This window comes from Malus sylvestris, chromosome 3, assembly GCF_916048215.2.
Source record: "Malus sylvestris chromosome 3, drMalSylv7.2, whole genome shotgun sequence".
In the NCBI taxonomy this organism is placed as follows: domain Eukaryota; kingdom Viridiplantae; phylum Streptophyta; class Magnoliopsida; order Rosales; family Rosaceae; genus Malus; species Malus sylvestris.
This window is the reverse complement of record NC_062262.1, coordinates 1310909-1333325: the sequence shown is the minus strand read 5'-3', so window position 1 is coordinate 1333325 and position 22417 is coordinate 1310909. Positions and strand designations below refer to the sequence as shown.

General features: G+C 45.0%; 3 protein-coding genes across 3 annotated transcripts in view; 1 reads left to right on the top strand and 2 right to left on the bottom strand.

The window, feature by feature from the left end:
• LOC126616107 (uncharacterized) overlaps positions 1–12898 on the bottom strand; it is a 63625-nt gene extending 50727 nt beyond the window's left edge. The window contains exon 1 of the mRNA XM_050284107.1: positions 12888–12898. The gene's annotated coding sequence lies outside the window, so the exon portion shown is untranslated. The remainder of the gene's footprint in view (positions 1–12887) is intronic.
• A 93-nt stretch (positions 12899–12991) lies between these two features.
• On the top strand, positions 12992–15545 carry LOC126616100 (non-structural maintenance of chromosomes element 4 homolog A-like). Its single transcript, XM_050284100.1, has 7 exons — positions 12992–13478; positions 13585–13665; positions 13894–14131; positions 14246–14336; positions 14528–14744; positions 14862–14953; positions 15086–15545. Exons 1-7 carry the CDS (start codon positions 13277–13279, stop codon positions 15326–15328), a joined length of 1164 nt encoding a protein of 387 aa, XP_050140057.1. The 5' UTR covers positions 12992–13276; the 3' UTR covers positions 15329–15545.
• A 176-nt stretch (positions 15546–15721) lies between these two features.
• LOC126616098 (enoyl-[acyl-carrier-protein] reductase [NADH], chloroplastic-like) lies at positions 15722–19513 on the bottom strand. Its single transcript, XM_050284096.1, has 13 exons — positions 19284–19513; positions 18491–18804; positions 17832–17941; positions 17692–17747; positions 17519–17603; positions 17386–17433; positions 17165–17239; positions 16986–17097; positions 16766–16817; positions 16626–16677; positions 16476–16533; positions 16250–16348; positions 15722–16161 (listed from the first exon to the last, which is right to left on the bottom strand). The coding sequence occupies exons 2-13, from the start codon at positions 18765–18767 to the stop codon at positions 16007–16009; spliced, it is 1179 nt and encodes a 392-aa protein (XP_050140053.1). The 5' UTR covers positions 18768–18804; positions 19284–19513; the 3' UTR covers positions 15722–16006.
• Positions 19514–22417: the final 2904 nt, after the last annotated feature.

The following is a 22417-nucleotide window of genomic DNA, read 5'->3' as shown; positions in this document are numbered from 1 at the left end:
TGACAAGCTGCAGGACGCGATACTCAGTGCCAATGATCGGCAAACCAAACTGCTCGAAATGCTGGTTAGCCAAGTTGGTGGCAGCAGGCCTTTCGATCTTCGCCAAACTTGCTTACCAGAAAACAACCCAGCACCGATTGTACCGGCCGGGCCTATTCTTGCCCCGCTCAAAACAATTAACTTAGAGAAGGGAGGAGGGTCGAACAGTAGGTCAGACGGGACCGACCAAAGGGTCGAAGCAGCATCTGTTGATATGACCGAAGTTCAGCGGATGATCGACTCCGCTATGAAGAAAGGGCCGAAGTTTCCCAAGTTTATTCATCCATACCCAGCTTATGTTGAGACGTTTGGATACCCGAAGGGCTTCAAGATCCCAGATTTTAGTCTTTTTGCTGGTGAATCGTCCCTGTCTTCGTTGGAGCACGTGGCTCGTTTCACCGCGCAATGTGGAGATGTGAATAGTGATTTCCACAAGTTACGGCTGTTCAATTTTTCATTGACCGGCTCGGCATTTGCCTGGTACATCAATCTCCCGCCTAATTCCGTCCAGAACTGGGAGGAGTTGGTCGAGAAGTTCCACGAGCAATTTTATCGGCCGGGGATGGAGATGTCAGTTTCTTCATTAGCACGGATGGCTCAAGCGTCTGATGAGTCACCAATGGATTATCTTACTAGGTTTAAATCGGCTAGGAATTGGTGCCGAGTGCCCTTACCCGAAGTCGAATTTGTCAGACTTGCTTTGAATGGTCTTGACGTCGAATACAAAAAGAAATTCTTGGGGGCAAATTTTCGGGACATGTACGAATTGGCCCAGCATGTCGAGCAGTACGATTATTTGCTCCGCGAGGAAAAGACTTCGAAGACTCCAACTCGGGGAACGATTTACAAGAACCCTACTGTCAATTATGCATCAACCGAGGATGAATGTGTTAGTGTGGATGCGGCTGAGATAGTAATAGATAAACCATACATTTGCAAGGCATTAACTCAGGTTGATTCTAGAGAAGCCAAAAGTCGCTCGGCCACTGAAGGAACATCGAAACCGTCAAAGGTTTATACTTTTGATATTACCAAGGCTGACGCAATTTTTGACCAACTGTTATCAGCAAGAATCATTAAGCTTCGGCCTGGTCATAACATTCCTAAGGCCGAGGAGCTTAAAGGAAAGGTGTATTGCAAATACCACAATTCGAGCAAACACACGACAAACAATTGCGTCGTATTTCGTGATAACGTCCAAAGCTGGATTGATAATGGCAAACTGAAGTTCCCCGAGAAGAGGATGAGTGTTGATACTGATCCGTTCCCCACGGCAACAGTAAATATGGTCGACGCGTACCTACCCAAGGACAAAGGGAAAGGCAAGGCTGAAGTGGTTGAGACACAACGCCCGCGGAATCAGAATGTTCGGCCACGGTTCATGGCCGATTACCGTTCAGATAAACTATCTGCGGCCTTAACGGGGCCCGCTATTGTCAAATCTTTGACGGAGTATAGCGCCGATGAAGATAGTGGGACAGCGGTTCTGTGCAGGAAATGTAAAGCGAAGGTCGACAGTGAACCAGAAGAGAAACCTTCTTCGCAACCCGTGGCCGTAACTCGGCAAAAGATAGCCAATGAAGACCAACATCATGGGGTTTTTGGGAGGCTCGGTCCTAAAGTACGGATGGAAGAGACACCCCCGGTCAGGCGGCGCCTCGATTTTGATGCTTCATTTTATGACGATGATTACTATAAGCGTAATTCTAGCAGTTCAGGATCATCACGGAGTCAAAAGACCTTCAAGCCACCTGAGCCTAGAGATCAACGTTGGTATACGTACCATTCTTCGAAGGGCGTCTATACCGCGTTGTCCAAATCTCAGAAACGCCGGCATCAACGGATGGATTGCATGGCTCGCCGACAAGCAGCCCAAGAAACTTCGGCCCCTAAGTGGCGACCGAAGGATACAGTTGCCACTAATGAAAAGCGACCACCTCCACCAATTATGACAGAGTTGGCTCAGGGAAAACGGCTGGTCGGTCAAGACGTCGAGACCATGTTTGAAGAAGCTGATAAGCGGATCAAACTTCTCATTCGACCAGGGGAAATGAAGGCACGTGTTGAACATTTCAGGCAAAAGGCCGAAAGCAAATTATCCCCGATAGCTATACAAGAGCCTTTGGTCAAAATTCGACGGAATTTGCACCCCCCGTTCCTTGGGGAGTCTTTGGAATATATGCGAGAATTTCATAAGGAACATTCGGCCAACGATTTGTATGGTTTGCCGAAGGCATGTCAGGACACCATTGATCTTGTCTTGGCTTGTCCGGATGCTGAGCGGATCATCCAGAAGACCTCAGATCCAGGATTGAAAGCAAGGTTCCAGCACATACGAGAAGCTCGTGTCTTTGGATTTGAAGTTGACCCGTATACCGATATCGATGTCGCTGACCTTCCTTTCTCGCTAGAGGACCTTCAGTATTTACGGTATCACTTTGAAGTATTTTCAGCAGTTTCTCTCTTCGGCCTTACGACCGATGAAATCGCCCGTATTGCCCGTCTTGATGCTTATCTCGACACTAGGGATGCTCGGCTACACTACCAGGAGCAGGTTCAGGACTTGACCCCAAGCTCATTGTCAATCTCGACCTTACCTGAGGCGGTCACGCGGAGCCAACAAGTGGCCGAAGCAGCTCCGCCGGGTGCCATTGTTGAAGGGACGGAAGAATCTCGTTGTCCGACTCTGACGACAACCAAGTCCGTAGTCGCTAACCAACCGAACGAGGAGGGTCTCGACCTGATGGGCCCGTCCGTCCTGGATAATATGGAAATTAGTATGGTTCATGTATTACCTGCCGATTTTCAATCAAGCACGGCTCAACCAAATTTCCTCGATGGAGATGTGGTTGTCGAGGAACCTGGCCATGTTGATTTTATATCGATTGCTGAAGGCGAGTCAACAGCAAGAGATGATAGCCTAAAGGCCGCTTTGGCCGAATTGTTCCCTCGTTTATCATCGGCCAAGCTTCACCATTTAAAGCCATTGTATGTAACGGCACACATCGAGGGATATCCGGTTTCTAAGGTTTTTGTCGATTGTGGAGCTACTGTCAATATCATGCCCCTGAACATCATGAAGGCCTTACGCCGTTCCAATGACGAACTTATTCCGTCAGGGATCACAATGAGCAGTTTTGTCGGCGACAAGTCCCACACCAAAGGTGTGCTTCCGTTAACTGTGAATATTGCCGGTCGCACCCATATGACCGCCTTTTTTGTGGTTGATTCCAAAACCGAGTATAATGCATTGCTCGGCCGAGATTGGATTCATCAAACCAGCTGTATTCCTTCCTCATTGTACCAAGTGCTTGTCTTTTGGGACGGCAAATCGGTCACTGTTCATCCGGCCGATAGCCAGCCCTTCGAAGCCAACATGATTCAAGCACGGTATTATGACGATCACGTCGGCTATATTACGTTGCAAGGCTTCAATGAAGAAGGACGGCCGACTCGGATTTCCGTTCAGAAAGCTATCGAGGTTGGCGCCGAGACTGTCCAGCAGGATTCGGCGAGACTCGGATTAGCTAACTTTCTCCCCGAATCCGATGTTTGACGCCGATCGGGAAGCACGTAGGGCCGCGGTTTCATCTACTATGGAACGACTGCTGGCCCATTGGTATACGATATCCAAACAACCAAATTCGGGTGTCAACCTCGTCGAGTTCCTTGCTGAGGGAGATAATGGGCCTGTATTATCTTTTGATAAAATTCGAGCCGCCCCGGCCAAGCTCGAAGATTATCGGCCCCTTGTCAAGGACCCTTTGGAAGAGATTAATGTTGGGACGGCCGATGACCCACGACTTTTGTTTATTAGTGCGTTACTTCCTCAACAAATGAAGGACGAGTTGCGGGCTTTGCTTACGGAATTCAAAGATTGTTTTGCTTGGAGTTATCATGAAATGCCCGGCTTAGATCGTGCTTTGGTCGAGCATGAATTACGTATTAAGCCCGGATTCAAGCCTTTCCGTCAGCCACCTCGTCGATTCTCGACCGAAGTACAACTCAGTGTTAAGGACGAATTAGTTCGGCTTTTGAAAGCCGGGTTCATTCGGACAGCTCGATATGTCGAATGGTTGGCGAATATTGTTCCTGTATTAAAGAAAAGTGGTGCACTGCGCATCTGTACCGATTTTCGCAATCTGAATCTGGCAACGCCCAAAGATGAGTATACAATGCCGATTTCAGATCTGTTAATCGATGCCGCGGCGAATCATGCGATCTTATCTTTTCTGGATGGACATGCCGGATATAACCAAATATTTATTGCCGAAGCCGATGTGCACAAAACTGCTTTCCGGTGCCCGGGGGCACTCGGCACTTACGAATGGGTTGTCATGCCATTCGGCCTCAAGAATGCCGGCGCCACGTACCAACGGGCGATGAACACCATCTTCCATGATTTAATTGGCACCATCGTCGAAGTTTATATCGACGATGTTGTCGTCAAATCTAAACGCCGACAGACACATCTGGACGATCTCCGACAGGCTTTTCTCCGTATGCGTCAGCACAACCTCAAGATGAATCCTGCCAAGTGTGCCTTCGGTGTATCGGCCGGGAATTTTCTTGGTTTCCTCGTACATCATCGTGGGATTGAAGTCGATGAGAACAAGGCACGCGCAATCATCACCGCCCCACCCCCAACAACGAAGAAACAATTACAGTCCTTACTCGGCCAGATCAATTTTTTACGCCGATTTATTGCTAATTCGGCAGGTAAAATGAAAGCCTTTTCCACACTTTTGAAGCTCAAGGACTCCGATAAGTTCATGTGGAATGAGGAGCACCAGGCGGCGTTCACACAGATCAAGGTTTCCCTTACAAACCCACCTGTCCTGGTCCCTCCTCAGCGCGGTAAGCCTCTCAAGCTGTACATTTCGGCGGCCGCCGAGTCCATCGGTTGCCTCCTCGCGCAAGACAATGATGCCGGCCGGGAACAGGCTATCTTCTACCTAAGCCGTAATCTGAGTCCTCCGGAGATCAATTATTCCGCCGTTGAGAAGCTCTGTCTCGCCGTGTTCTTCGCTGCATCCAAGCTTAGGCATTACATGCTCCCGTCGGTCACCCAAGTCATTGCCCAGACCGACGTTATCCGGTACATGCTTACCCGGCCAATTGTGAAGGGCCGAATTGGGAAATGGACGATGGCGTTGTCCGAGTTTAGTTTGCAATACGTGCCGCAAAAAGCTGTGAAGGGACAGGCGTTGGCCGATTTCCTTGCCCAGCACCCTTCGCCTTATGATTTCGGGGGTGCTGATGTTGAGATTGGCATGGTGGTGACCCGCGACAACTATTGGACGATGTATTTCGATGGTTCCAGTACTTCGTCCTCGGCCGGTGCAGGCATCGTCATTCAGTCTCCTCACAACGATCGTTGGTATTTTTCGCTCAAATTGGATTTTGACTGTACCAATAATCAGGCCGAGTACGAGGCTCTGGTCATTGGTCTAGGCCTCCTTCTTGACCTACATGCCACTCGTGTCCTCGTCCGCGGGGATTCTGAACTAGTAATTAACCAAATTAATGGGTCTTTTCGCTGCATGAGTTGTACTCTGGCGCCTTACCACATGATCGCCAGCTATTTGGCCGAGTCCTTTGACGGCATTACATTCGAGCATATTTCTCGGGTTCATAATACCGACGCAGACGAGTTGGCTCAAATCGCCTCCGGTGCACAACTCCTGGGGGGCAAGCTAGGCCGGGAGATACCAATATTACAACAATTATACCCGGCCTTGGTTGATCAGCAAATCCTCCGTCGAGACAATGTGATACGCACCAGGGTCATGTCCTTGCCTTCGTTGTTGGATCGGCAGGACCAGGACTCTATAGAAATTTGCGCGGCTGAGGCAGTACCAGATGATTGGAGAAAGCCCATTATGCAGTATCTGGACAATCCTAACGGAAAACACAGTCGCAGGACACGGGCTCACGCCACGAACTATGTCACGTACCAGAGCGAGTTGTACCGAAAGGGCGAAGATGGTTTGTTATTGCTATGCCTCGGCCCTCAAGAGAGTACTCGAGCGATCGCAGAGGTTCATGAAGGGGTATGCGAAGCTCACCAGTCTGGACGAAAAATGCGATGGCTACTCCGACGACACGGTTATTTTTGGCCGAGAATACTGAAAGATTGTATCGAGTTTGCACGAGGATGCGTGCAGTGCCAAATCCATGGGCCTATACAAAGGGTCCCGGCTGAATCGCTACATTCGGTCATTAAGCCGTGGCCGTTTAGAGGATGGGCCATGGACGTAATCGGCAAAATCACGCCGACTTCTGGAGCTGCTAAGCATGCATGGATAATAGTCGCAACTGATTACTTTACTAAGTGGGTCGAAGCAAAATCATATGCCGAATTAACGTCTAAAGAAGTTTGCGATTTCGTGGAGGAACACATTGTGACCCGGTTCGGTGTGCCAGAAACGATCATAACCGACAATGGAACAATCTTCACAGCCGAAAGGTTTAAGGAATACACGGCCAATTTGAAAATTCGGCTGGAACAGTCCACACCGTATTATCCACAGGCGAATGGGCAGGCCGAGGCAAGTAATAAAGTGTTGATTGGCATCCTCGAAAAAATAATAAAAGAGAGGCCTGGCATGTGGCATTTGAAGTTGAACGAGGCATTATGGGCATACCGAACGTCGTCCCGATCGGCGACTGCAACAACCCCGTACGCATTGACTTACGGACACGATGCGGTGCTACCAGTCGAGTTGAGCATAAATTCGTTGCGATTAATTGAACAAAGTAGTTTGTTTAGCGCCGAATATAATCAGTCCATGAGACAGGAACTAGAAGATTTGGAAGAAGCGCGACTTGACGCTTATAACTTACTGGTGGCACAGAAACAGATTGCCGAGCGAGCCTATAACCAAAAGGTACGACAGAAAACGTTCGGCGAGGGTGAATTGGTGTGGCAAACGGTGTTGCCCGTAGGAATAAAAGATCCTAGGTTCGGCAAGTGGTCGCCGAATTGGGAAGGGCCGTTCATTGTGCATAAGGTATACGGTAAAGGGGCGTATCATCTCAAAGACCGGACTGGAGTAGTTCACAAATTACCAATTAATGGGAAGTTCTTGAAGAAATACTATCCGGTCACATGGGAAATGCGTGAATAAAAAGTTTGTTGTAGGAAAAGTCATTCCATTAAAATTGACAGGTATTACAAAAATGAGTAGGTCTAATACATTCAAGGAGACGAGGGAAGAAGAGTGCTGAGCAGAGCTTTCAATTCCAACCACCGCACGTCGGCCATGATGACTTCGGCTTGCCGATTCTTTTTGTCTAGCCTCAGGCGCTCGACCCGCTTTTTGGCCGCCGCATACTCAGTTAGGCGATCCTTCCCGCCTGACTCGAAGTCCCTCGCAAGTTCAGAAGCAATGACCGACCGGCGTTTTGTTAGTTCGGCCATCTGACGGTCGAGCTCGGCTAACGCTTCTCCTTTTGCCCGTAGATCGTCAATCTTCGGACGGAGGATGTCTTGAACGGCCGTGGCGGCTTGCAGGTCCTGTTCGGCCTTCAGAGCAGTCTGGAAGATGCCAAATGTCTCCCGAACGCGCTCCAAAGCAGACGATGCCCGAACAATGGCATCTCCGCTTAGGCGACCGTCGGCCCCAAGGTCGTTCAGACACACGCCGAGCAGATCAAGACCGTTGCGCTCAAGTACTTGCGATGAAGAGAGCGACAGGACTTCTCGCAACTGGGTTAGGGCGCTTGGATCGGCAGCCTCAGTTGGAGCGGCCGAAGGGCCGGACTCTGCAGTCGTACTGGAGAGGAGAGCTTTGAATTCAACCTCCCATGAAGCCTGCACGAATAAACAAGGTTAAGCTTAAAGGAAGTCATGACAAGAATAGCAAGAAGGTGTCGTTTTTTAACCTGCTGAGAGGAGACCTCGGCCATGTCCCCAGGGTCGTTGCTCGAACCTAAAGAACTCAATGGCCGAGCCCAGTGTCTCAGATTGCTTCTCACTTCACGAGGCCGATGGAAGTTATCTACGTTTGATGGCCACTGAGGCGGCCAGGAAATATAGATAACGCCCTTCGGCGCATAGAATTGACGGTGAAAAGAATGTACAGGCACCTGACATTTAGTTTTTCCTTGTTTAGAATTCTAAAGCAGAAAAGCAATCGGGAGGAAAATTGAAGGTACTTACAAAAGCCGAGGTAACCTCTTGTGGAGGGATGTGGAAGCCTTGGTCTTGAGGATGGATCGGCGATTCCGCTGTGGCCTCGGGTTCCTCGAGCAGGCGTTTGCCACGGTCGGCTGCCGATGGGCCGATTGGCGCAGCTGCTTCAGTGGAGGCAGGGACGTCCTGATCTTGAGAAGGAACGAGAGGTTCGGCCGCCGGGGTCGGTTCCTCGACCGTGTGCTTGCCACGATTAGCCGAGGAGGGGCCGGGTTGAACCGCCATCTCGGATACTGGAGGAGTTCGTTGACGAGTAGGAGGACGACGCGCCAGCGGGACCTCGTCGCTCCCCTCACTCTCTTCCAGCACGAAGACCGTGGGCTTTGGATTCTTGGGAGAGGTTTCCTCGGTCGTAGGAACCGCCTGGTGTGAGACAGGTGCCTTCTCGACGGAGGGAGGTACGACTGATTCGCCGGCCACAGAAGCAGGCCGCGCTGGGATCGTCTCTATGGCCGAAGCCGGCTGTTTCTTGACACCAGAATGGCCGGCGGCGGGAGAAGGGGAAGCACTGGGAGTCGTCGTGTGGCTGGAAATAACGTGGATCTCCCGTGCACCTTTCTTCGCCAGTTGCTTGACCCGCTTGGCAGGCGGGGAAGGCTTGATAGCCGGCCCGGCCTCTTGGCGAGGCCGTTTGGTCAGCCCGGCCCTACCAGCAGGTTTGTCCTTTTTGGCCACGACCGATTTTTTCCCGGCCATAGCAGCGGCGACTACCTCTGTCTTTCTCAAAGGCCGACTACCTAAAAGGATAAAGACAATTCAGTAAGGCGTACAACAGGCAAGGTTGAAAAAAAAGGGGAATTGAACAACTACCTTGAGAATGGGGGGCCGGGGCTTTCTTAGGTCGGTTACCGAAGAGCCTGTTTAGTACATCCTCGACCGGCGCACCGAAGAACTCTTGAGTGTAATTTTCCCACCACTCACCGAAGGTGTCAGTGCAATGGGTTTCTGGGGTGGCCGGTCGTAGGCGAAATCTTTGGCAGTACTCTTGAAACTCCTTCGCGGCAGTCCTGCACTCGTTCTCTGAAGAGCGAGGCTCGCGTCCGCGGCTCAATACTGTGCGGGAAGAGAGAAGGGGGACGGGACAGCCCTGAAGATAGCCGAGCTGACGGGCAAGGAAGTTCGGATGGTACACTTCCCACCCCGACCGTTTCCCGTCGCAGCCGAGAGGAAGGTCGCGAGCAAGCACGAACGACCCCCAGGTTCGGCGAAGAGCGGCGTCCTCCTCTGCCGCCCACGTAGAGGTAGGCAGTTTGATGGAAGGGGGGTAATCACGACGACGACAAATCAGGAATTCGTCGCTTGTGAGATCGTCAAGGGCAAAGAGGTACCTAAACACCTCTTCGGCCTGATGAGGAGGCGTTGGTCGGGAGGCTAGCTGAGGACCAAGAGCTTCTGTTGCTGAGAAATCAGCTATAGCCGGCCGAAGGGAGGCGAAGTACACCTGCAACCAGAGCTGGAAGACCCAGAGAGGGCCATTCTGGTGGGGGTCCACCGTGTGGAGAGTCGCCTCGGCCAGGCAACGGAAGAGGTGGGCAAGAATATTAGAACTCAGCGCCAGGACGCGACCACTGGCCAGGGCTTCGGCCACTGGCATATTCTCGACCAAACATTTGTTTGATTTGGTACAACAAATGTATTTATTGTACCAGTAGAAGAGGAAGGCTTCATGCTCTCCTTCTCGCAGGTCTTCTTCCCCTCGACCGGCGAAGTGAAGGTAGAGGGTGTTGTAGTTGAGAAAGTTCTTGTGGAGCTTCTGTATTTCATCCCTCGACGGGATGTGACCGTCACTATTCAGGGTCTCGAAGGCTCGACGGTCGAAGAGCGTCTTCAGATCGATATTCGACGGGTGCCCGGAGAGGGTCGCGTCGATAGGGATCCCGGTGGCCGAGGTCCCCAAAATGGCGGTGATGTCCAGGATGGTGGGACCAATGGGACCAAGGGGAAGGACCATTGTGTTGGTGGCTGAGCACCAGAAGCATAGAGCGGCTAGGAGCAGCTCCTTGTCAGGGACAATGTCCATCGACGAAAGGAGGATGGCGTCGTAGATGCCCAGGATTTTCCATTTTTCGCCGAAGAGCCGTTCCATTCGGACAACCCAGGTCGCCCAGGTGGTGGTCGTCGAGGGCCAGGAGCCTTGGGGCTTTGCCGCCTCCCATCTCGACCATTCAAACCCTTGGAGCAAGGGTGTAAGGCAGTGTTCCTGGAGAAGACCAGTGATGGTCGGCGGGATTGTTGCCTTGAAGAGAGGACCCAGGATTTGGTGGACGGTGCTCATGTCGTTCTCGAACCGTATATTCTTGATCGAGCTCCGATCAAGGATCTTCTGATGCTGGTCGCATTCCCGCGAAAGCTTGGAATGGAGGAATGCACTTGAGAGCAAGAGTAGGGGATTTCAGGAAGTTTGAGAATGTAAAGTACAAATGAGGAAATTTCGGTATTTATAGAGTAATGGGAGGAAGAGCAATCGTTCGAAATTCAAAACAAAGGGCAAAATCGACCGGAGGAATCGTTGATCATGATGAGCATTTGGGGAATGCGGTTGAGAAGACCGACGGTTTTAGGTTTTGGGGGCGCACGATCGCGTGTGACGGCGAAGTTAATGACGAAAGACGGTTCGACGCCTGCACAATGACAGGAGGGCTCACGGACTGATGAAATGGCTCGCGGATTGAGATGGTGGTCATAATGACGAGACGGTTCGGGCAGGTGCACGCTTCAGACGTCATCATCGGGGATTGGCCATGTTAGGGGATGCCACGTGGCGAGTGGTTTAGCAGGATCAAGATCGTGCGATCATGTTCAATAAATACGCCTTGGAACTCGGGTATTGGGATCCTGAGTGGTAGATTCGCTTCTTCAAGGCCGAAACTCGGCCGAAGGTTTCAGGCCGAGGACCTCAAAAGCGAGGGGGCAATGTTTAGGCCCAAAATAGCAGTTTGGGCCGAGGGAGGTATTACTTTCGGCCCGGGAAGACTACGGCGAGAAAGTCATGGGGGCTTCAGCTCATGGGCTTCTAGGCCTAGATCGGTTAAATCAGAGTGCAAGTCGAGTCCTAATACAATAGGGACCCTCGACGAGATCAGTAAAACTAGAAGGCGAATCCGGCTCAGTTAAGGACTAGATTCGTAGTCCTAGCAGAGGTAGGACTGATTGAGGTAACGTTAATCCGGAGAAGGAAACCTAGTTCGAATAGGATTAGAATTCGGGCTCGGTGTTCTGCTTCTATAAATACAAGACATTCAGCAATGGAAAAGGCCTCACAAAAATCAATACAAAATTGCCCTGCGCAAACTCTCACAACTTGAGATCTTTTTCTTTTCCTTTTTCGCTGACACATCTTCCGTTGGCATCAACAGCACTGTGGAAGCAACCGGTGATATCTTAAGTCGGCATAGATAGCTCTGTCACCGTAGAGTCGGTCGGTCTCGCAGTATCTTCCGTTGGCATCAACAGCACTGCGGCGAGAACGGTCGATTGCCTATCCAAGTCTCGGTCGAGAAGGGTTTTCGAATCCTTGTTGGTCGAGGTCATCTCATTAGCCTTCTCGGCGAGGTGAGGTGTTACAGTTATTACATTCGGCACATTGTAAGCCGAATTCGGTTCGTGAACTTTGTAAGAAATAGCAGCCTTGTCTTCAGGCTCGAGAACCCAAGAGGCCGAGACGCGTTCCTTTCTCGGCCGCAATCGCAAGACGCAGAAGTCAGTAGCGCGACCCAACGCAGCATCATCAAATTTACTCCTCGGCCGAGCCTCGGCCGACGAGTTGGCACGCCCCGCAATCACCGAATGACGTAGTTAGCTTAGAATATATTCGGCCTGCGCGCCACGTAGGCTTTGTAATTTCTAGGGTCAACATATACATGTCAAAATTTTCTAGAAATTCGTCCCATATAATTATTTGAAACCTATTATACAACAATGAATTGAGCCATTTGAAATTCAAGTTGTTACTGTCAAGCAATGACAACATGTAACTGTTAGGCAACAACATCCCATTACAAAAAGCAGAAAAGCTAACATGGATGATGTGAATGCCCACATGGTATCAAAATTTATAGATTTCATTGTTATAAATAGACAAAAATTAAAGAGATAACCTTTGTGCAGAAATAAGAATGAAGTGGGTGCAATGCATCAGACTGTTTTATTTTCGTAACTATAACATAAAAAAATTGCAAGTAAAGAGAGGAAGGGAGAGATATTGATATTATTGCTCTTACTCTTTCCTTTTTTGTTGTGTGCTGTAATCATATGCAAAATGCTCCTTATATAGAGCCATATTCGTGAAGAATCATAAAAGTGAAATGAGTGCATTTTAAAAAATATCATACAACAACAACAATGCTACTATTCTTAAGTCTTCATCACTTTTCATCTTTGGCTAAATCATGTGAGCATTCATTCCCGCAACTTTTACAATATTCATATCATTTTACAATTTTTTTCAAGTTTTGGATATGTCAACATTGCGACCTGACAAAAAAAAAATCAAAGTTTCAAAAGAGGATAGGCTCTAAATAAATTGTATTTGATTTTTAACTTTTAGAATTTTTCTCTGCTTGAAACTTTTGGAGCATATTCTCAAAATTCTTCACAATTTCAACTTTTTGTTTGATCATATATCATATATGTTTGTCTACAGGACGAGAACGCGATCGGAAGAAGTGAAGGTCCAAGTAATCTTCTGCTTTTTAGGATTTCGTTAAGACCATTTAACCAGACACTTAGTTGAACAGAACCACATAAAATCCCCAAAACGAGAAAGAAAAAAACAAAACGAGAAAAAAAATCCGAAATTTTTTTAGAGCAGCATTTGAGAGTAGAGCGGGAAAAGGACCGACTTTTTGAAAACGGTTCCCAAAAATTCCCCATCTTTAAAACCAACTCAAACTTCAATTCAGTTCACAGCTTCCCTCTTTCCGTCCCCATTTTCTTCAAAATTTTCCAGAACCACCCTCTCTGTCTCTCATCCAAGCTTTTCAAGTTCAGGGTTTTTCTCAAAGCGTCGAAACCGCTCGATTCTCCGAGGATTCCGGCGCGATGCCGAAGTCAGCGAAGCGCGAACGGAGCGCGAGTCAAACCCGAGGCGTTGACGAGGCCGCGCAGCTCAGAGCCGTGAAGCGCGAGAAGGTCAACGCCGGCGACCGAGTCGATGACGAGTCGGCGATCCCGAGTGAGCAGGACGCAGTTAGGCGGCGGGCACTCCGGTCCGACTACCTCGCCGTCAAGAACCTCATCAGTGGTATACAATTTCTGCCTATCGCAAATGCATATATTCCAGAAGTAAATAAATAAAGTTAGGATTTTTAGTTTCAATAATTTCAAATTTTATTTCTTTGTTCTTGCAGAGAAAAGAGATGATTTGATGTGTCCGGATTCGGAGAAGTTCGGACTTCTCATCAATAAAGTCGAGAAATTGCATGAGCAAGGTATTGTCTTTTTTTGTTTTTGAAAATTCATAACATAAATTTTGAATTTTTATCAGAAAAATATTTACTTTAATTTATTTTATAATTTTTATTTTCCTTTTGATGTGTTGTGGATTACTGAGAAGATTGAGTAACTGGGAAAGAAAAAAAAAAACAGATGAAATTTGTGTTTTTTGGAGCTATAATTTTGATGGTAAAATTTGGGTTGTCCATTTGGGGATTTTTCAGTTCAGAAGCCAAGGGAACAAGTAGCAGACGCAGAGGCACTGCTGGACATAACAAACACATTGTGGACCTCTGTTAAGTCACAGTCCAGTGGCGGGATTAGCCCGTCGGACTTTGTTACTGCTTTGCTTTATAATTTTAGCCAACCGAGAGGAGGGGATGACCGTGTCTCGGTTAATTGGAAGGGAATTGGGTTTGCTGTTTTGCCCATTTTCAAGAGCGCTCATGGTTGTTGCACTGTGTGAGTTGTTGCTTGTTTCCAATGATTGCCCTGTTGTAAAGATTTTTAGTTCGCCGTTGCATTGTTCGTATATAAAGTTCTGATTAACTCATGGTTATGTTCTTTTTTCCTTAGGCTTGGACCCATGAGTACCGAGTTGAAGCAAAGGAAGGCTGTGGTTCGCAGTAAACGTGTGAAGCCTACTACAACTGATCGGCCTGATGAGGTAAAGCTGGTTGTCGATTGTATCGGGTGTGTTCTATGGGAAATGCAGTGTTATTGATATTCAGGGTTAGAGTAGAGCTAAAATGGTTGTAAAGCTGATGTAGTTTTGATCTTCATTCGTTTTTAGGAACGTCTCCTTCAAGTTGTATGGATTTTTCTGACGTTATTACTCCCTTGTGGTTTATGGAACAGATAGATGATACTCAGACGGAAGAGAAAACTGATACTGACAAGAACATGTCAACGATATTTGACATTCTAAGAAGGAAAAAGCGGGTTCGACTTGAAGCTTTGATATTAAACAGAAATTCTTTTGCGCAGACGGTGGAGAACTTATTTGCTCTGTCATTCTTAGTCAAAGATGGCCGAGCTGAATTATCCGTAGATGCAAATGGTTTTCATATTGTTTGTAAGTAGAATATAACAAATCAAAGATGGCCCGACTGAAATAACCCCTCTCTAGTTTGCATTTGTGTTTTGGTATCCATGCGTTCGGCTTATTCAGTCATTCCTTCTCTGTTTTCAGCACCCAGGAATGCTCCTTCCGCCGAGGACGTGGCATCACGGAAGGTCACTTACCACCATTTTGTGTTCCGGTTTGATTTCAAGGACTGGAAGGTATGTCATAGTGATCATTTCTTCACTGGTATGGTTTTGTTTAGTGTCTTGTATTATGTGTACGACTCTTGTATTTGCATCCTTTTCATGCTCCATCTTCAGTCCTCAAAAGACATACTTTCTTACTTGCAGGTAATGATGGATAGTTTGCCTGTTGGTGAGGAGCTGATGCCTCATAGATCCCCCCCAAACTCTACACGTACCTCTCAAGAGGAACCAGCATCATATGGTTCCCAAATACCCACAACCCCGATTCGAAAACTCTCCAGAAACCGTGGCCGGGTTGTGCAGGAACAATCTATTGTAGAAGAATCCCCTGAAAACGATGATGCTACTGGAACTAACGTCTTTCGCAGGTCTAAGCACAAGCTTTAATTCAGATATAGACTTTGCCCGATCACTGCCGTTTATGCAGGTTTATTTTGTTCAGTTACCTGCTGAATATCCTCTGAATTAGGTTGGACTTAACCTTTTTGCTTGGACGTATTAGTTATGAATATTGACTACCAGGGATGGGCCGTTACCTGTGGATACTAGTATCTACGGGTATTTTGCCCATCCTTATTTATTAATGGCACAATCCGTTAGCAAATGCGAATCAGGCAACCTTCCTCTTGGTCTAAGTTCGAACCCCGCTCCATGCAGATTAAAGTAGTGTAGGTTCTCTCTTTTGAAAGAAAACGGTGCATGCATGCTGAAAAATTGAAATGGTCCAAATACAAAAGTTAGGGCAAAGGTTGCTAGCACTCTCCTTCACACAACTGCATCTGTAGTACAAAACCCCATAAAATTGAACTGCTCAACTTTTTGACAAGCACTAACAAGCATAAACCAGTATCAAACACAAAATTTTAAGTTAAACACATTTCGAATCGAGGTTGTTGGAAACTGTTAGTCCCTGCGGTAAAATTTCTCTCATACCAAAATGGGGGCCATTGGCAAAGACATCGGTGATTCAGTGACTCGGGGAGTTGGGAGGCACAAACTAACTGCATTTAGTAGTCTACGGTACAATGCATCACTTTGGATTACTGTTCAGCCAGCCAGCCATCGTCAGTGCTGAGCCTTCGGAATGTTGAGGTTCTCAAAAATTGGGCTGTCAACTCCGACACCCATTGCGTTCAAACCATTGTCTACGTATATAACACCGCCGGTAATGGCAGAGGCCAAAGGTGATGCCAAGAAAGCAGCTGTGTTTCCTACTTCATCTGTTTAATGAGATTTGTGACTTTAGTATCTATAATAACGGAAAAACGGAAAAGCAAAAGAGAATCGAAGAGGAGACTGGTAAATCACCTGCGGATAGTTCTTTTTCTAGAGGTGCATTGGCTGATGAGTAGTCAATCATCATATCAATGAATCCAATCGCTTTTGCAGCACGGCTTCTTAGCGGACCTGAAGTTAAAAAAACAGAACTTGTAGCTTAACTTGGTCATCTTAACAGTGTATGTAAACAACGTGGTCGATCCAGAAGCCTTCCAGTGTTAACGTAATCCAAAAGAAATAGAATAATGTACGGTACCAGCAGATATTGTGTTGACTCTAATTCCCTTTCTTCTTCCTGCTTCGAAAGCAAGCACCTGAACAATGCCATGACATGTCAAAAGGCTTCTCGGAAGGAAAATGAAAGTGGGATAAGTTACATATACAAGTGCATGGAAGAAAAACTCACTTGAGTATCACTCTCAAGAGCAGCTTTTGCAGAGCTCATACCTCCACCATATCTGCAAAAGATAGTCCAAAGATCCATCATCACAACATATTAGAGAATGCAACTCCATACACAAACGGTGAAATGCATAGAAAAGATACCCCGGAATGATCCGCTCGGAAGCAATATATGTAAGAGAAATTGAAGAACCGCCTGTAACCAAAAGATTATGTTAATTTCAATAAAACACTAGTACAACAACAACACAACCTTATCCCACTAAGCGGGATCACTGTATGAATCCTATAACGTCACTGTGCTTGGTTTTGCACCAATTAAAAGAAGAAAAAAAATAGTGGATAGGTGAACGTGGAAGCTTGCCTGGATTAATTATTGGGAGGAAATGCTTGAGTAAAGAAACATAGGAATAACTAGATGCAGAAATAGCGGCGAGATATCCTTTTCTGGACGTCTCCAACAGAGGTTTAACAACCTATTTAAGAGATAACTTAGTATGTGTCAAGAAAACAGAAGAAAATCTATTAAGGTTACTGCTGTACCTCCGGTCCATTTGCAAGCGAGTGCACAAGAATGTCAATGCTGCCAAAATCATTTTTCACACATTCAGCAGCTTCCTGCAAACATAAAAGCAATATTCAAGAATTCGTTTAGAAAAGTCTGCAGTCTGTATATTTAAGCTGAAAACTGGTCACAAGCTCCAAGATGCACCGTAAAGTTTTTCTACAAACATTTAGAAGTGTATATGAAATTTAATTTATACCTGGACAGTCCAATTACTGGAACCTGCATAGCGCTTATTTGTTTTGATCTGCATGAAATTACGCCAAAACACATTAAATATATCAAATCATTTTCATCTTATATAATTTAAACTATTTATTTCTCTCCTTTACCTCCTCAGGAACATCCTCAGGGTTGTCAAACACAGCATCTAGGGGATATACTTTGGTAATCTCCATTAAAGAACCATCTGGTAACCTGTAGTATCAATTATCTTGTTAGAAACTAAGAAACCGTTCGCCAAATTTATTGGCTAACAGGATTAAAACCAGATCAAACATCTTACACGCGTGATTCATCAAACTTTCCACGTCGCAGGCTGGACTCAAAAATGTTCAAAGCCTGCACATAGACTCATCGTAGTCAGTAAAAATGCAGAAGATAAAGGAAGATATAAAGACCTAGAGATTGGGCCAATAAACTTACAGGCACCCACGTTCCCACAAGGATTTCAGCACCTGCAGCAGCTAGAGATTTTGCGATTGCCCAACCATATCCATTATCATCTGCTACACCAGCAATAAATGCTCTCTTTCCTGCACAAAGCACGTCCATATTTAGTTGGGAAGGTATTTGCTCATCAAATTGCAAGCCTACTTGGCATATGGACCTGGGAATATATGCAATATTCCAGTTGAGCAACAATCTATAAGCTTACAATTAAAGGAATCATTTCTGCATATTAACCATTGCCATTTAAATATAGCTAAACGAGATCTAATAAACATCATCTTGAGAGTAATGTTATTCCTTCAAGTACATTGGCTATAGCTAACGTCACCTCTTCCAAGTGAATGCATCCGAAATTCCAAATCAAGGGTAATTATCTCAATAGAGAACCAATAGCTTCTTTATGATAAGTAAGAATGAAATTTCTGCATTCTTTATTGCAATACATTTTCATTTGGAAAAAACCCATTACCACAAAGTATGACATAAAAGTGAATTACAAGACAGAAATCTCCAATATGAGCTTCTGCAACACGAAAACACGAGTCCATTCTATTGAAGAGGAAGGAAGTAACTTAACACAAACAAGTAGTGAGCAAGAGTGTGAAATCAGATAGACAGAAAAATAAATTAACCTTTCAAATCAATTGGCAACCCCGAGACAGGCTTGTTTTCACTAGCTCCAGCCATTGCCCTTGTAACAAACTTATCCATTTTCATAGATGATGATGTGAAGCTCCGTTGGAAAGATTGTACAGATGATGTATGACATGTACTCGAAAGCTTAGACCATGAAGCCACCTTAAAATTGTCATTAAGCATTTTAGAACTTGACCCGAAAGCTCTCCGAGAAGAAGAAATGCAGGGTCTGGCAGTTGCCATTTGCAGGCTGGAAGCAGCAGTCGTTGCCATATCCGATAATTGCAATCTCACTAAGGAGAACAGAGATCTATACAATACATTAAAACATAATTAACATCCATAAAACCGCGATGCGCAAGAAAACTTATAGGGTCTCAAAAACAGAATACTTTCGAACATTATAAAGGATCCTGGATTTCCACCAAAATGATGGTTTTTCACACTAAGATACACAAAACCCTTTCGCAGAAAGTCCTAACCCATGAAGGAAAACCCAAAATTTCCAAAAGTAAGCTGAACCCAGAAAATTTAGACACAAAAATCCGCTATTAAAGCTAAACCCAGAAACTTTTAGAACAAAAAAAAATCAGAGAACTAGAACAGTAAAACCCTTCTCTACCTTAAACCCCAGTAAATTTCAACACCATTATCTCAAATCTGAGAAAAAATCCAAACTTTAACTACATTTCACATAAATATCAGCACCCAAATAATTGATCTGAACAGCAACCCCAGCAGCAATAGAAGTAGCTATTCGAAAAGATGAATGCAACATTAATTTCTTACCTTTCTGCAATTGGGAGCGCCAATGTGGAGAGCGGAAACAGCAAAAGCTGTGTATTTTTAAATTGGGAAAGAGAAAGGGGAGCTGGAAATTGGAAAGACTCCCGTTCTTATCAGCTTTGCTCGTTAGAGAGAGAGAGAGAGAGAGAGAGAGAGGGAGAGGGCGCCGATGAAATGTATGATGTGTTTTTAAGTGAGGGGTGAGAAGTGAGAACTCTGGAGTGGAGTGGAAGTCGGAGTATCAATTGTCAAAGAGAAAAGAAAAAAATAGTTAATTACAACTTTGGCCCTTGAGCTTTAATGGTTTTTCCACTTTGATCTTCAGTTTTCTTTCTTCACAAGGTGGTCTTTGAACTTTACAGAAAGGGTAACGCCAAAACAACCAAAATTTTAAAACCAAATTTTGTAAGTCAAATGATAAGGTTATTGATGATTGGATTATTACTCAATGATTGATTAGCGTGTTTATTTTTTTATTTGTGACACATCATTGGTTTGCAAATTTTATTTAAAAATTTGGTCTTTCTATAACATTATCCTTACAGATGATTATCATACCCCATTTTTGCCCCTACACAACACAACATCACATTTGACACCTGACAAAGATACAACCCAACAATGAAGTACATCAACCGGTGTTACAATAATACGAATATGAGTTTTGTCTAGACCTTGCATAGGTCACATCCCTCATGACATAAGGTTTAATAAATATCTAAACCTTCCTCTTCGGAGCGGAAACAGACGTGGCCACACAACTCTTCTTGAGCTTTAATGGTTTTTCCACTTTGATCTTCAGTTTTCTTTCTTCACAAGTTGGTCTTTGAACCTTACAGAAAGGGTAATGCCAAAACAATCAAAAATTTTAAATCAAATTTTGTAAGCCAAATGATATGCCTATTGATGATTGGATTATTACTCAAGTGTTGATTAGTGTGTAGTTTTTATTGGTGATACATTATTGGTTTGCAAATTTGGTTTAAACATTTGGTCTTCCTAATTTGACACCTGACGAAGATACAACCCAACTATGAGGTACATCAACATGTGTTACAATAATACGTATATGAATTTTGTCCGGACCTAGCACAGGTCACATCCCTCATGACATAAGGTTTAATTAAATATCTAAACCATCTAAACCTTCCTCTTGGGAGCGAAAATGGACGTGGCCACACAATTCTTCTGGTCATGCATTTTCCTCGTTACTTTCTATATTCCCCGTATGCAATGATGGAGATGGAGTACTTAGCATAATTCTAAAACTACATAATCAACTAGTTTCACACCGGGGGAACAGCATCCAGAGTAACAATCTCAACAATTTGAAAGATATCTTGAGAAAACGTTTTAGCACCGGTGTATCCTATATATACTCTAGTTTAACTACCTTTTTTTTTTTTTAAAGCAGGGATGAAAAAGAGTTGGGCACTAATTTGTGCTTTGTTTTGTGAACGGGCACTAATACCTCAGATCTGAAGGAAGAAAAGGCCACAGTTGTGCAAGGAGGCCGATGCGATGAAGGAAGATAGGCTTTGAGAAAGAGAGAGAGAGAGAGAGAGAGGAGGACGAAGGGAAAGTTGGGAGGGTTGGCGTCTCACTGTGTCAGCGACGAAGCTTCAGGCATATGGGAGGGAGAGATCGAGGGGAGACGATGGACAGATCAAGTTGGGAGACAAGAACATTTAGGTTTGATGCCAGAAAGGGCACGATGGAGAGGAAGGGAGGGTAGGATTACAAAGTTTCATTAAAGTTACTGTTCACCAGTGTTCTATGAAAGAAAAATCCATCTTAACATGTAAGAAACCCAAATCACAATAATTAAGATGCCCAATAAGTTTCTTTATTGTGTTTTGGTTTTGGTCATTCAAATGCCAACCAACTTTATGTCCACATATATGTTGAAGTTTCGCATGTTCCATCTGGACACGATGAAGAAGTGATCAGTAACGCGCGTAAAGTAATTGTTCCAGACTTCCATGCAATCCTGACCCGACTAAAATTGCCTGGAATGCAGTTTGTCTCCAGTCCGAGTATGTGTGTGTGTACATATATATACCTATATATATTGATTGCTATACACCTCTAAACAACCCAAATCAAAACCTATCTATTTTCTCTTTTATTTTTGGCGATCTGCTTGAAATCCATCTCTCAAAAGCTCAAACCTTCACATTATATATCTATATATATATTGCTATAGACCATCCAGGCCCAGCCAGCTAGTTACAGAGCATCAGAGATAAGCTTGAGACATTTTGGTTGGGTGGTCTTAAGCTATAAATTTTATCAGTTCCTTTGGAGTGAGAATGGTGCGGAATTGAGGTACTCTTTCTTGTTAGCGATTAGGAATGAAAAATGCAGATTTGTCAGACAAGAAGAAGAACCGATACAAGTAATTCGAGCAAGGAAAAGTTCAGAAAGAGAGATACTCTGCAACTTCTTCCATATATTTTAGAGCAAGTGCGTCTTAGCATGTGACCACACATACCAACAAAACAACCGATGGTGAAGAGAGAGAGATATATATATCCTCAATTCAATCTCAACCATCCATTTACATTGCTTAGATTAAGACATATGTCCACTTGTAATCCTCTTTGATCAATTCATCAATTTACACATTAACATTTCTTTCATAAAATATATTAACAAGAAAAAATAATATAATTAAAAAAATATTTTCTCCTCTATTTCTTCACTTAATTTTTTAGGTTTAATTATTTTAAGTTATCGGTAAATAAATATTTTATTTTAAGGTGGAAGAGAAGAATATGTGGAACAGAAAAGTTAGGATTCCCTCGAAATGTAGGGGATTTCACAATCAGTTTTGTGGTTCAGAATGTGGCTCTACTTGTTACTACTAAACAGAAGCTGATTCCTAATTGTAATGAACCTGTACTTGTCCACGAACTTAATTAAAATTTTAAGCATATAATAACTCTCCTAATTTTTAGGTCTAAAATCTAAGATCCGAAACTTCGAACTAGTCATTGGATAAGAGCTGAAAACATGCGAGTATTATGAGGGAAATCCGTAACTGAAGCCTGAATGTATCTGGTTTGTCATCACCAAGCCTTCAAATATATAAGTCATTTGTTACACTCTCACATCTCACATGAAGCTTCAAGTCT